Source organism: Euleptes europaea, chromosome 2 (assembly GCF_029931775.1).
Source record: "Euleptes europaea isolate rEulEur1 chromosome 2, rEulEur1.hap1, whole genome shotgun sequence".
NCBI lineage: Eukaryota > Metazoa > Chordata > Lepidosauria > Squamata > Sphaerodactylidae > Euleptes > Euleptes europaea.
Window position 1 is genome coordinate 27,117,608 of NC_079313.1, and position 14,661 is coordinate 27,132,268.

At 45.7% G+C, this 14,661-nt stretch overlaps 1 protein-coding gene across 2 annotated transcripts in view; it reads left to right on the forward strand.

Moving 5' to 3' along the window:
* The first annotated feature begins 4,310 nt into the window (after window positions 1–4,310).
* SMG7 (SMG7 nonsense mediated mRNA decay factor) overlaps window positions 4,311–14,661 on the forward strand; it is an 81,861-nt gene continuing 71,510 nt past the window's right edge. Inside the window, exon 1 of one of the 2 annotated variants that reach the window (XM_056844037.1) lies at window positions 4,311–4,381. In XM_056844037.1, coding sequence (XP_056700015.1) covers window positions 4,353–4,381 — 29 coding nt within the window. In that variant the 5' untranslated portion in view covers window positions 4,311–4,352. The remainder of the gene's footprint in view (window positions 4,382–14,661) is intronic. The other variant, XM_056844039.1, reaches the window with a different exon arrangement.

Genomic DNA, 14,661 nt, shown 5'->3' on the forward strand with positions numbered 1-14,661 from the left:
AAGTGAGTGCACTTTTTAGATTTTGTGTGAGTCCTTCACTTCCAACAGCACTCACAATTTAGTCTGAGTTACAATTCAACATAAGGGTTTAGGGGTTAGGGAAGGAAAAGGTGAGATTTTATGGATGATGCTGTGTACATGTTTAGGGAAGGTGATAGAGGCATGTGAGTGTGTGTAAAATGCCATCAAATCGTAGCTGACTTACGTTGACCCCAGCGATGGGGCTTTCAAGGTAAGTGATTAAGCAGAGGTGGTTTGCCAGTGCCTTCCTCTGCAGAGTTTTCCTTGGTGGCCTCCCCTCCAAGTACCGACCCTGCTTAGCTTCCCAGGTCCGATAAGATAAGGCTATACCAGGTCGCCTTCCCTTTTTTGAGGCATAGGAGGCAGCAAGTTACCGCTTCAGATTTATAGCAGCTTTTCACTGTTTTTATTTGCATTTGCCCTCATGATAACATTCCATCATTATGACTGACATTTTACCGACGTGTAACAGTCTGATAGACGTATTCACAAGTTACTGTGAAAACACGTACAATCCATGTACACTTTATTTTTCTTTTTACACGCGTTGAGTAAATCTTATGTTATATTCAATGCACTCTTAGGGTTGCCAGCTTCCAGGTGATGTTGGAGATCTCCTGGAATTACAACTGATCTCCATACTATAGAGATCAATGCCCTTGGAGAAAATGGCTGCTTTGGCGGGTGGGCTCTATGGCGTTATATTGTCCCTCCCCAGGCTCCACTCCCTAATCTCCAGGAATTTTCAAACCCAGAACTGGCAACCCCTAGCCATGTAGAAATGAATGTGTGATTGAAACCCTACATTTATGAAGGTACTGGTCCCTGGTTTCATTTGTAAAGTGGGTGTTCATTGGTTCTTTCTTACAAACAGATGTATGCACGTACATGCAGGATGTATGTGCATTCACTGTAACTTGTGAACAGGGCTGGAAAGTCACTAGCCCAAGGCAACACAGTGAGGCCTGTTACAGCCATGGGAACTGAACCAAGGTCTCACATGCCTAGCTTTGGTCACCAATGTGATTTTTAGGCATTGGATCACTTTTATGAACTTTATTATCCATTTTTAGAGTTCAGCATTAAGAACCATAGTTATTTATAGTTACCTACAGTAGGGGTAGGTGGGATGCCTGGCTCCTTTTTGTGATGAAGGACTTTGGAATGGGACACATATTATCTTGCAAAGTGAAATCACTCCTAGCAAGCCAGCGTACCAAGGAGCTGCCTCACATCCCACTTTAAGACTATGACACAGCAAAAAGTCTCTTTTGATTCACAGGGACACATATTGAATTTTTGGGGGGGGGCTTGCATCCCTCCTGGGATTTGGTTTGTAGGCTGCTGAGAATCCTGTTTAAAATCTGACATTAATATATCACTTTATAGGAAAGTACTTCACAAATATAAATACCCAGTAGCTTGGCCACTCTGAGTGACAGAGCATTTTGTCTGGGCAGCCAGCATACTTGGTAGCAATATGAAAGTCACTGCTTTCATTCTGTGACCATAGAATATGGTTTCTACTGGCACATTCTGAGGGTGGCCCTTGCCATAATGAACAGTACAGCAGTCACTTGAGGCAGCAGGATCCAAAAGTGTACCAATTTTTTAGCCTATCTATCTACATTTTAAAAAAAGCAAGTGAAGAGTCATTTTGATTGGACATTTTGCTTCAGGTACAAAAAAGCTCAAGGTTAGCATTGATGAGGTATGCAGTAAGGGTCAATTTCAGCAGGCATCTGTGCCAAATGTAGCCTCCTGAAAGGTGCTACTCCCCCTGCCCCATGCCACACTGGAGGTAAAAGAGGTGTAAGAAAAGTGCTATTTATAGCAACAGACCTTTTGGTAGATCACTTTTGAGGGGGGCAGTTGAGGAGGCGAATCATGTCCCCCTCATTCCCTTTTCACTGTTGTAACAGAATAATATGGGTGCTCTTGCATAATTTGTCCCTTCTCAAAGTTGGGATGCAGCTGTAACGACCTTCATTTTGTTTAAGTGTGTGTGTGCATATACATCTATATCTATATATAGAGAGAGCCCCATGGCACAAAGTGGTAAGTTGCAGTACTGCAGTCCAAGCTCTGCTCACAACCTGAGTTTGATCCCGACGGAAGTCAGTTTCAGGTAGCCAGCTCAAGGTTGCTGACTCAGCCTTCTATCCTTCTGAGGTCGGTAAAATGAGTATCCAGCCTGCTGGAGGTAAAGGGTAGCTTTTCCAAAATAATCTGCCATACATGGCTCTCCTCTCCTCCGTTTTCCCTCACAATAACCCCATGAGGTAGGTTATGATGAAAAAGAGGGGTTGGCCATCACACAGCAAGCTTCATACCAAACTGGCCGATTTGAACACTGGTCTCCCTTAAGCGCATCTGACAAAATGGACTCTAGTTTACGAAGGTTTGTGCTGGAGTAAAACCTGGTTCTGTCTTCAAGCTCCACTAGACCTGGTTAGTTTGCTGCAGCAGACTCAACACGGCTACCTGTCTGGAATTATTACCAGTGAACCCTTTTTCCCCAAACCAAGGTGCTGCAAAGCTGGAAAGGTGTGATCCTGCGTGCACGTTTGTGTGTGTGTTAAGTGCAGTCAACTCACTTCCGACTCATGGCGACCCTATGAATGAAAGTCTTCCAGAATGTCCTATCTTTGACAGCCTTGCTCAGATCTTGCAAATTGAAGGCTGTGGCTTCCTTTAGTGAGTCCATCCATCTCTTGTTGGGTCTTCCTCTTTTCCTGCTGCCCTCCACTTTTCCTAGCAATGCTGTCTTTTCCAGTGACTCTTGTCGTCTCATGACGGGACCAAAATACAATAGCTGCAGTTTAGTCATTTTAGCTTCTAGGGTCAGTTCAGCCTTGATTTGATCTAGAACCCACTGATTTGTTTTTTTGGCAGTCCATAGAATCCGTAAAACTCTCCTCCAACACCACATTTCAAAGGAATCTATTTTCTTCCTATCCGCTTTCTTCACTGTCCAGCTTTCACACCCATACATAGTAATACATAGTAATAGGGAATACGATAGCATGAATTAATCGAGTCTTGGTGGCCAGTGACACACGTTTACCTAGCAGTAAATCTAAACGAACTCTACGGGACTTACTCCCGACCTCCACGTGCTTAGGCTGAAGTGCCCTGGTTGTCTTATAGAGTCCAATGAAGACAACTAGGAGGAGGTTAAAATAAGCAACGGTTCTTTATTCAGCTAAATAGAGACCCTGGGGGTGAAATAACCCACAAATAAGATGTGCAGAGTTATTCACCAGAGAAACAAAGGAAAGTCAGTATCATTTATGCATTCGCATGGGGCAGGCCCATGGCTTCTGACAAGCAGATGGACACACAAAAGCACCAATGCACATTAAATGTCTACTTCACTCTAATTAGCATAACCTATAGATATTGGCCGAAGGCTGTCTCTAAGCCAGTTCTAGTGATCTTCGTAACTAGAAACCACATTCCTAAAGATAATTCAGAGCTCTCTACTGGTGAGAGGCCGTACCAAGCACAGAGAGCATGATTTGTTGGTTCATGGCTCCCGGATGCCAACTTCTCCAAAGCTTCCACGTGTGTGCGTATGAATACATAGTGTTCTAAACCAGCCCTTACATCAGGGCATTACAAGGCTTGCGCTGCAAGCACCTTGGGGGTGCAGAATTAAGGTCCACGGGCGGTAAGGGAACAGCGTGCGGTGTGTGTTTGGGGGTGGGGGGAGGTTAACCAAAGGACGCGCGAGCGAAGAGAGAGGCCTACGCGGAGCCACGCCGCGGTTGCCATGCCGACCGCTCCCCCCTCTGTCCGCTCCCCTCCTCCACCCCACGCACTCCTCGTTGCCATGGCGTCCGCCCAGCCAATAGAAGGCCGCGTCGGGAGGCCAGCCGGTCGCGTCGGAGCCGACGAGGGAAGCGCTCTCGCCCTGCGCTGAGGCGGAAGTGTGTCGCGTCGAGGTCGGGCCGCACCCGGAAGTGTGGGTCGAGCGGGGAGTGGGAAGGCGGGGGGGGGCAAAGGGAGCCGAGCGGCGCCGACCCTTCGGCCCTTTCGCCGGCGGACGGTCCCGGGCGCGAGACGAGAGGCAGGCCGGCTCCTCTCGCGAAACTTGGGCCGGCGAGGAGGCGGAGAGCGGCGCCGTCCCCCCTCCCCTGGCGGCAGCCGCCTCCTCCCTCTCTCACGCCTCCTCCCCCTCCAGGAAGAGCCTGGGCTCAGCACGGGAAGATGGCGGCGGCCGGAGGCGGCGGCGGCGGCAGCAGCAGCGGCGGCTCCTGGGGAGCGGAAGGGCCCGAGGCGTGAGACCCCCCAGCGCGGGCCTGGCAGGCAGCGAGCGGCGGCGGAGGATGAGCTTGCTTTGCGCGCAGTATCTCCGGTGAGGAGGAGGAGGGGGGGAAGTGTTGGGAGTTGAGGAGGGGGGCAGCAGGGGGGGTGCCTGAGGGGGCCGCCTGGGACCTGTCAGGGACGGTGAAGGGGTGGGGGGGGGACCTCGCGCAGCCTCCCCCAGGCCCTAAAAGGGAGAGGGGGGGGGAATCGAAAGGCCTTGGGAAGGCTCGTGTGTGAGAAAGTAAGCGAGGGATGCTGGGCTGCAGGAGTCCTCTGGGAGGGGAGTACCAGGTGGTGAGGCGATGGGGAGGGAGGAATGTGTTCTCTGACCAAGGGCTTTCCCTGCCATAGATAACTCCATCCACTGTGTTTCCTTTTGTCGCGAGGCCGTCATGCGAAAAAGCATATTTTGCTTTTCTAAAACATGCACACAACAACGAAGGGAGGCGTATTTAGAAACTGTGAACACGACAAAATATTGTCGGAGGCTTTTCGTCGGTTCTTGTAGGTTATCCGGCCTGTCTTGGTATTTTCTTTCCTGACGTTTCGCCCGCAGCATCTTCAGAGGAGTAACGCTGAAGGACAGTGTGAACGTGACGCTGGCAAGTGGCAAGAATATATCACAGCGCTAGTTTGGAACTCCCCCCACCCACCCCCCAGCATGCACAGTTTGGGTGTCCAGTTCCCTCCCGTACTGTGCCTTTAAAAAAAGGTGCAATAAGATAAGTGGCGGAAAGTAGAATGAGATTCAAACCTTTCTCTCCTCCGCCCAATCCTCACACCATTAAAGTGTATTTCACTTTAGTAGTGCCTGGAAATTAATAGTAGCTGCTGTGAAAGCCCTGTGGACTGGGAGATGGTACAAATCTTAAAAGACAAGCAAAATGCCTGACAGGCATTTCCTTCAGCAAGGCTAGACTACTATCCTGGTGGAGGGATTTGCTGTAGTGCTATTCCTGAGAAAGGTGGTACACAGAAATGTAGGAACATGCAGAAGAGTGATGCAGTTTATGGGTGATGCGATCAATAATAGTTGGATGACCAAATGGGGAGAGTGTGTGGTAGAGAGGATTAGGCTGTTAGAGTTGGGAGCCCTTAGTCACTTAAAGGTGCTGTGTAGAAGGAAATGGAAGACCAAGCATGACAACTTTTCTGTCATACTACTTTAATTCGCTTTTTTCCTTGGCCTGGTTTCTGCAGTACTAGAAGGATGCACTACTCAGGTGTTATGTTCTGTGTGACTCTGGTAATGGCACCAGCATTTGACCTCAAATGTCAAGCAAAACCTCTGAGTGTATTAGGTTAAATACCTAGAACTTCTCTGTGTAAGTTGCTGCATAGTTGGTTTGCAAATTATAAGCTGGTAGCTGCAAGTTGTTTCTGTTGTCTTAGTGTATAGTACTAAACATATTTTGACACTAAGCAGTTTTTAGGAAGAGAGGAAATAATTCAGGATGGATTTGTGGCTGTAAGGTAAGCACACTGCAAGCTTGTTAGTATCTTTAAGTCTTGGAATAAGATGTGTGTGTGTGTGGAAAAACAATGTTTCTTGTCAAGGGTCTTCAGTCCAGTGTGTAAAATATTGCAGCATGCAGACAAGTTCCAACTAGACCCCTTCCTTTTCTTCCGTCTTAAAATGTTTTCTGATCTCTTTGAAATCTTTTTCATATAAATAAACAACCTTGTGAAAAGCAGTTTGTTCCTTTTGTAGAAATACCTTGCTTGTTTTTACTATCACTCTGTTCTCTATAGTTTGTTGCTTGAGTCTGTCACTAACGACTTGATTTACAGTATGATCCTGTGCAGAGTTACTTTAGTCCAAGCTTGTTGAAATCAGTGGCTTTAGATTGGAGTAACTTTCCATAAGATTGCACTGTTAAGAGAAATTCTTGTCTGTGAATCGACATTTTAACCACTACTTATCCAACTGGGGTCCAGGGCCCCCTCAGGGAATGCAGCAGTACTTTGGGGGATGGTCCTTGAATCCTTTGAAAACACAGAGGGCAACCCCATACAGCTACCATGAAAACAAAGCTCTCTCAGCCTGCTAGGAATGGGGTCAGTAACTCTTAGGGAAGGGGTGGAATTGGTTTCTCCCTCTTATAAGGGTAGCTTGTAGAGTTCCTGTCACTAGTAGGCCCCTAGATTCCAGATCATCATTGAGAAAGAGCTAGAAAATATGCTGATTAGTTGCTGGGATTCAGTCGCTTAGCCCTAGCATTTCTTATTGGCTGACTGGCATCAAGGAGGTAAGTCCCTAGTGTAGTCATCATATGTATTTCAGGTAAAGTTGAACCGGTTTTCACCCTGTTTTCCAATCCAAAAGGTTTCATCATAGGAACGGTATTGTTAATAGTAGCCAATGGCAGTTTCAGTTGAATATCAGAAGATTTGTGTGACACTAGCCTCTTCCTGTGAGCAGCTCTGGAGGCCATTTCCTGCTGCTGTTCATCCATACTTTGGCTTGAAGTTATTACCAAATAATTAAACATTATATTGTCGAAGGCTTTCACGGTCAGAGTTCATTGGTTCTTGTGGGTTATCCGGGCTGTGTAACCGTGGTCTTGGTATTTTCTTTCCTGACGTTTCGCCAGCAGCTGTGGCAGGCATCTTCAGAGGAGTAACACTGAAGGACAGTGTCTCTCAGTGTCAAGTGTGTAGGAAGAGTAATATATAGTCAGAAAGGGGTTGGGTTGAGCTGAATCATTGTCCTGCAAAAGTATCAAAGGTAATGTGCTAATGTGCTGATTCAGCTCAACCCAACCCCTTTCTGACTGTATATTACTCTTCCTACACACTTGACACTGTCCTTCAGCGTTACTCCTCTGAAGATGCCTGCCACAGCTGCTGGTGAAACGTCAGGAAAGAAAATACCAAGACCATGGTTACACAGCCCAGATAACCCACAAGAACCAATTAAAACATTTTTATGCTGCCTTTACACCCGAAAAGGGTGCCCAAGGTGGTGCACGGAAAAGCATTAAAACATTTTGAGCAATGAAAAACAGCATTTACAATTATTAAATAATTCAGTATAAATGCATAAAACAAACCACCAGAATCAGGGAGGAAGGCTAATAAATGTTCTGGGTATGCCATATGAAACAAAAAGTCCTCACCCACTGGCAGAAGATACAATAGAGGGAGACTGGCTGATCTCCCTAAGGAGGGAGTTCCAAAGTTCCACAACTCAGAAAGCTCTTTCTCAAGTCATCACCTGTCTATCCTTAGGTGGCAGGGGCACCTGAAGCAGGGCCTCTGAAGATGACTGGAGTGAATGGATAGGTTTGTACAGGAGAAGGCAGTCGTTAAAGTGTGTTGGTCCCAGGCTGTACAGGGCTTTAAATGTCAATACCAGCTCCTTGAATTGATCCTGAAAGCAAATTGGAAGCTAGTGTAGATGGAACAAGATTGGATTAATGTGGTGCCTGTGACTCGCTCCACACAACACTCTGGCTGCAGCATTCTTTACTGACTAGCTTTTGGGCAGTCTTCAAGGGCATCCTGTGCAGAGCACATTGCAGTAATGTAATCTACATACCACCAGGGCATGCGCTACAATGGCAAGATCTTTTTCTACCCAGGAAAGGCTGCAGCTGGTTCAGTTGCTGAAGCTGATGAAAGGCACCCCTGTTTATCCAGCAGGAGCTTTGGTTCCAGGGACACCCCAAAGGAACAAACTTGCTCCTTTAGGGAGAGTGCAACTCCATCCATAGCATGAGAGAACCCATTTCCTGGGTCAAACCTCCCCACCACCACCAGTAGCCCATCCATTTTGGGGGGATTACGTTTCAGCTTTTTAGTCCTCATCCGTTTCAGAACTGCCTCCAGGCACCAGTTCAGTTTCTACAGCCTCCTTGGGATCTGCTGGTAGTGCAAGAGAGAGCTGAGTGTCCTGTGCATATTGGTGGCAGCAGTGCCCATATCTCCAGATGACCTTTCCCTAGTGGCTTTACGTAGATGTTGAAAAGCATGGGGAACAAGATGGAACCTGGGGAACCCCAGAGGCCAAGTCCACAGCAGCAGTCCCCCAGCACCACACTCTGAAACATACTCTTGAGGCAGGGCCAGAACCGCTGCGGAACAGTGCCTATCAGTCCCAAAGGCGATCCAGGAGGATAACATGATCAGTAGTATTAAGAGCTGCCGAGAGTTCCAGGAGAGTTAACAGGGTTCCACTGCCCCCTGTTCATCTCATCACATACCATTCACCAGGGTGACCAAGGCCATTACAGTCCAATAACCAGGCCTGAAACATGAGTGGAATGGATTCAAACAATCTACTTTATTCAGGGATCCCTGAAGTTGGCCAGACGTCACACTTTCAATCAACTTACTCAAGAATGGTACATTTGAGACAACTCTCCTGGATCTGGAGTAGGTTTGTCAGGATGTTTTGAGTTGCAGCCCAACAGAATCAGCTACCCTCTGAGAACTGACCTTGTTTGTTCTGGGCCTATAATATGAACATTTTACACAAATTTGCTTTTAAAGTGTAGCTGTTGAGATTGTTCTGAGGATGCTAGAAGATGGAGGCCTCCATAGGACAGGCATGGCTTTGTAGCTTGAGAGTTATTTCTTTTGCAACACCACTAAAAATTCTCTCAGAAGCTGTTTCTGAAACAATAGCAGCTTCACACCTCTCTTTGCTTTATCATGCCACGAAAAGTTACTCCTCTCTCTTTGCCTTTTGATAATACAATAAACCTTTTGGACATGAGTACTGTTTTTCCTTTCTGAGCAACCAGCAACTGACCAAAACACCTGCATAATCCTTTTATCTTTTATTAAATCAATAATAGATTATTTTTATTCTGCAAGATATTAAACAATAAAAACATAAGATAACCCAATAGAAAAAATAGACAGGCATGCTAATAATATAAAAGTCCCTAACATTATGAATACATATCAAAATTGGTTATATTTTAAACAAATTGGGTTTTAGCCTTGTCTCTGCTTTTAGGGATTGTCACATTAGCCCAAAGACCCCAATATCTTACGAAGAGATCTTAAGCCTTTAACCTCTGCATTCTGAAACTTCAGTCCAAAAAATCTGATTTGTTTCTCACAGCAGTGCTTATTTATAGATAATTTTATCAATCATCACTCTCTAGAGTTGATTCTCACAATCATGTGACTACTTCTAAATATCTTGTCATTAGCAGCTGTGTTATCTCTTAATACAGAACCAATCAGCAATTACTGGTGATATCATTCTGAGGTATCAAGATAGAAGACCAATCAGAACTTTTAAAAGGTACTTTTCCCCAGGCCTTTTTTCCCCTGTAACTCTTCCCACTATCTAAGACAAAGGATGACATTAATAGCAGGTTCATAATCTCTGTTCAACTTGCAAACTCAGCTAGAAAAAAAGGGATGTTGTACACTCTTTGCTTGTTGAACACTTTCAACAGCTTGTTGTACACTTTCAAAGGAGGTTGTTTGGAGGGTGGTAGGTGCCAATGAAGGAGGAGGGGAAGACTTGGGAATCTGTAAAAAACGTTTAAATCAAAATAGGAGTCCCCATATAGCTAAGGTTTGGGAACCACTGACCTAAGCTTCACTGTGTCTTCACGAATGAACTTGCGATACACTCGGTATAATTAAGAGGAGTTGGCCACAGATAGCAAACTGGTACTCCACAACAGAGTTGGTTCATGCATACACCATTGCTCAGTAGCAACATTGACTGTTTTTATGAATACTGATATATTAAGTCTCATCCCCCCTGGCCGGTCGTCTTTTCTGTTTTTACTCTTCTTGGATCACTTACATTATCCCATACAGTCAACTTTTCAGACTTAGGTCACCATATAGATATATGAAAGATTCTCAGTATGACCATATCAGGGTTTCTGCCATCATCTTCAAAATAATTGTTAAAAGCAGTATCCTTAAGTCTTTTTAGTTATCACAAGTTGTTGTGTATTCACTTTGGCAGTACTTTACTTTCATATTGATCGGTATAAATTGGTCTAGATGATGCTTTTGGTTGAAGTTTTACATGCTTTTTAAATCTGGAGAAGAGCATAGATTTCCTGTAATTTAACCTGGTCATACTGTAGTCCTGTGATGATGCATTATTAAATTGACATATCCTTGTGTCTGGAATCACATTACACAAATGAAAGTTCTAAATGATTGTTTGGGATACTGCTGTATAAGTGTAGCTGAATCTGATGGTGAACCTATTATGTCAGTAAAGCAACTTAAAACCTCTAATTATAGAGGGTTTTACTCTCTCTAAAACTCCTCATTCATGCATTGAGGTCTGCTGTATCCCAAAGGCTGGGGGTGAGTTATAGTATGTTAAAAGCGTACAACTTGCAAATAATAAGGCTCAGTTCTCATTGCCTAGTCTTGGATAATGAAAAGCTGATTGCAATAAAAAGAAGGCTTCCTCTACTAGATGACCCTGGTGGTCCCTTCCAACTCTATGATTCTACTTCTGGAGAGTGCATTGTGGCTTTGAAATTCCAGGTAAAGGATTTCTGTTGGTTAGTTCAGGGAAGGAGCCTCTCCAGATGGTTTTCTAGCCGGAACAGTTCATAGATGATAACTCAGTGGCATTTCTCACTGATCTCAGAGATTGTGACAGGACATATGGTGGAAGCATCATCTCAAGCTTGGAGTGTTTAGGACTTCGTAGGCCAGGCCTTGACAAACTTTGTTTGGCTGTAGAAGCCAGCTGAAAAATTTAGGACCCAGACTAATTTTTCAGTCTTCAGAGTTTTGTATATTAATTACTGTATTCTCTAATTAAGAGCCCCGTGGTGCAGAGCGGTAAGCTGCAGTATTGCAGTCCAAACTCTGCTCACGACCTAAGTTCGATCCCAACGGAAGTTGGTTTCAGGTAGCTGGCTCAAGGTTGACTCCATCCTTCCATCCTTCCGAGGTCGGTGAAATGAGTACACAGCTTGCTGGGGGTAAAGAGAAGATGACTGGGGAAGACACTGGCAAACCACCCCGTAAACAAAAAGTCTGCCTCGTAAACGTTGGCATGTGGCGTCACCCCATGGGTCAGGAATGACCCGGTGCTTGCACAGAGGACCTTTACCTTTAAAAAAAATTCTCTAATTATTGCTACCACAAAACCTAACCTCTTCAGCTTCTTGTAATTTCATTAAACCTATAGCAAAAGCATTATATATAAATAAATCCAGCGATACCCCGGTTGTCATCGCTAGAACAAAAAGCTAACCCGTAACCCTAGCTTAACTTCTCCCCTACTTCTGAGCATTCTATTGTTGCATTAAAAGTTACATTTAATTGAATATTGGAACTAGTGTAGAAAGCAACTTAAGAAATAAAATTCATCCATCACCATTGAAGCAAGCCATGACAACAACTTAATGCACATTTATTTTTTGGCATCCAACAAAACCTTATGTGAAAGGATAAATAAGCTTTATACTTCTTGAGGAGAGACTCTACAATAAAATTATTGCTAAAAATACTAAGCATCATAGTGAAACTTCTAGGCACCATGGTGACCCAGTGTCTAGGATTGTCAAGCCGTGTTATAGGTCACAGCTATGTATTTATTTGAGCCTGGAAGGCAATGTAGGGAACAATGGAAAGTCTCACTGTTGTAATAGGTTCCTCAGGGCTTGTTCCTTAAGAAAGTGGGTGCTAAAAGTTTTTTATCTGTTCGAATCATCAGTGATTACTCTCCAGAAGGACTCAGTTGAAATTACTTCAGCTCTAGGAATCCATATCATGTGTGTGTTTGTTTCTCTCTTCTTTTTCAGCAATATAGGAGTTTTATGCATGGTCGCTTTAACCGCCTTTATTCCCTGTTTCAGCCAGGATCAAATTTTTCAGTATGCACAATATCTCATTCCTTGGAACCTCAACGCTGTTTCAATGCAAAACAAACCGGGCTTTTCCCATTCCTCTTCTGGCCCGAATTAAACCGTTCATCCTGGCTCATTCCGGAGTCCCAGAGCGTGCATACTCCATTCTCGGGTTGAGCTTCCCCGCTCCATCGCACCATCACGCCCCACCCTTTTCCAAGCCCCTCCTCAAAGCAGCATGCCGATGGTTAAACAGGGGAAAACAGATGACTGGCTTCTCTCACAGCCAATCACAAAGCAGTGTGTAAAGAGGCGGGGATTTAAGTGCTTCCTGCTACGTCGGAGCTCTTTCTGAGCAAAAGAAAGGCTTTTTAAAAATGAGGCTTGGATTTCTCTCCCTCCCCCCTTCTTTCAGATTGCTCAGTTTTTTGTTTTTTGTTCTTAAAATGCTTTTTTATGTGGCAGTTGGGTTTGGGGGGGGAAGGAAATCTTCTCTCACAGGGAGAACTGCAAAGTAAGCCAATTACAGAGCAGGATTTAAAGGGGTGGGACTTGATTTGAGCTTGGGAGACTGCTTTTCTGTAATCATGGTTTGATTAGTACCGTATATACCCGCATATAAGCCGAGTTTTTCAGCCCAAAAAAAGGGCTGAAAAAGCCGAACTCGGCTTATACGCGGGTCAATATGGTAGGAGGGGGGAACTTACCGCCATCACCGCTGCTATCGCCGCTGCGCCCGGGCGCCTTCGGCCGGCAGCAGCCTGGAAGGGCCTCCTGCCGGCCCAGGAAGGCTGCGCTGCCGCCGCCGCTGCACCCGGGCGCATTCCTTCAGCCGGCAGGGGCCTTCCTGGGCCGGCAGGAGGCCCCTGCCGGCCGCGCCGCCACTGACCACGCGCCCGGGCGCATTCCTTCAGCCGGCAGGGGCCTTCCTGGGCCGGCAGGAGGCCCCTGCCGGTCGCGCCGCTGCCACCCAAGCGCCCAGGCGCCTTCCTCTGGCCGGCAGCGGCCGGCAGGGGCCTCCTGCCGGCCCAGGAAGGCCGTGCTGCTGCCACCGATTCGCCGCGTCTCCTGGTAAGTAGGGGGTTCAGGGGCTCTTCCCCCTCCCCCCTTGGATGGCACTGAGGTCGGGGTGGGTCGGGAGGGCCTGGTAGGCCGGCGGGAGGGCGACCTGGGGCAGCATTGCCGGTAAAGGGAATTTCTTATTGACCCTCGGCTTATACGCAGGTCAATAAGAAATTCCCTTTTCTGGCCTCAAATTTGGGGGTCGGCTTATACTCGGGTCGGCTTATACCCGAGTATATACGGTACACAGTTTCGTCCCTGATCATTCCAACCAATGCATACAGTTTCCCCCAACCCGGGTTACTTTAATGTGCGATGAACCCAGGTCCAAGCAGGGAGATCCAACCCATGCATGAACGGCCATAGTTGCATATTAGGTGCTATCTGTAGCAGTAGTTCTTTTTGTTAAGCTGTACTAGTGTTCACCCTCCCCCCAAAAAAGTGTTAATATTTTCTTCTTAGGACAAGTAAATCCCTCCCTATCTCAATGTCTGCCAGCAAAAGCAATAAAGCTGAACTAAGAAGTAATTGCCACTGGATCCTACTCTGATAGGTGCAGTTCCAGTGGTAGTTAGCCAGTTTTAGTGACTGGTATAAATGTAGGACAAATGCTTATTAATGCTATTGTGAAAGGTGAATCACAACATTTGTTGTGATTGCAGGCAACAAAGCTGAGCTAAGTAGAGGCCGAGGTGAATTTCAGTCAGGCCATCAGGACATTGTAATAACTAATGCATGTAGCTGAGACTTAGGTAGGACTGTCTTTAAGAAGGCCCAGTGGGAGTTTACAGTGATCAATTAGATTGGTCTCTTGAAAAATCCAGGATGTGTTCCTGATATTTCCAAGGCTTGATGCAGTCATATTCCAGCTGTCTTCAGCTGAAATTAGTATACCCTTTAAATCAAAGCCGTTTTGGTTTTTCTCCCCTCATATTCTTTATTTAGGAGCTCTTTACCACAAAGTGACTGGACAATGTGTGTGAGCAGGTGCCTGTTTACCAAGTATTTGTCTTACTAGGCTAGGAAGAGGTACCTAAAAGCCACCAGATATGGTGGGCAGCTTAATCTGTGGGTTGTCACCCAGATTGCCTCTTGCTTTCAATATGTGTTCTGTATTTGTCTTTCATGACTTCAGTTGGGGGGGGGGTAGAAACGAGCAAATTATGTTGGGGGTGGATATACTTTTAATGTTGCTCTCTAACAATTCTGCTACTGCGGCAAGTCCTCCTGGCATTGACTTTGAGCACAGCCTCTGTATCAAATTGTTCATTTCTCTTGACAAGTTTGACCTATAAAATGGATTGTGGTGAATAGAGGAGACTAAAGAGAGGATTGTGATAAAGAGAGGGGACTAACCAACGACCAGTTTATGATGCATTTTTTAAAAAGCTATAAATGGGACTCTGAAAAATACTAATATTTTAGAAGTTCTTAAAGTGGTTAATTTTTTTGGCTGATGCCACTGTAG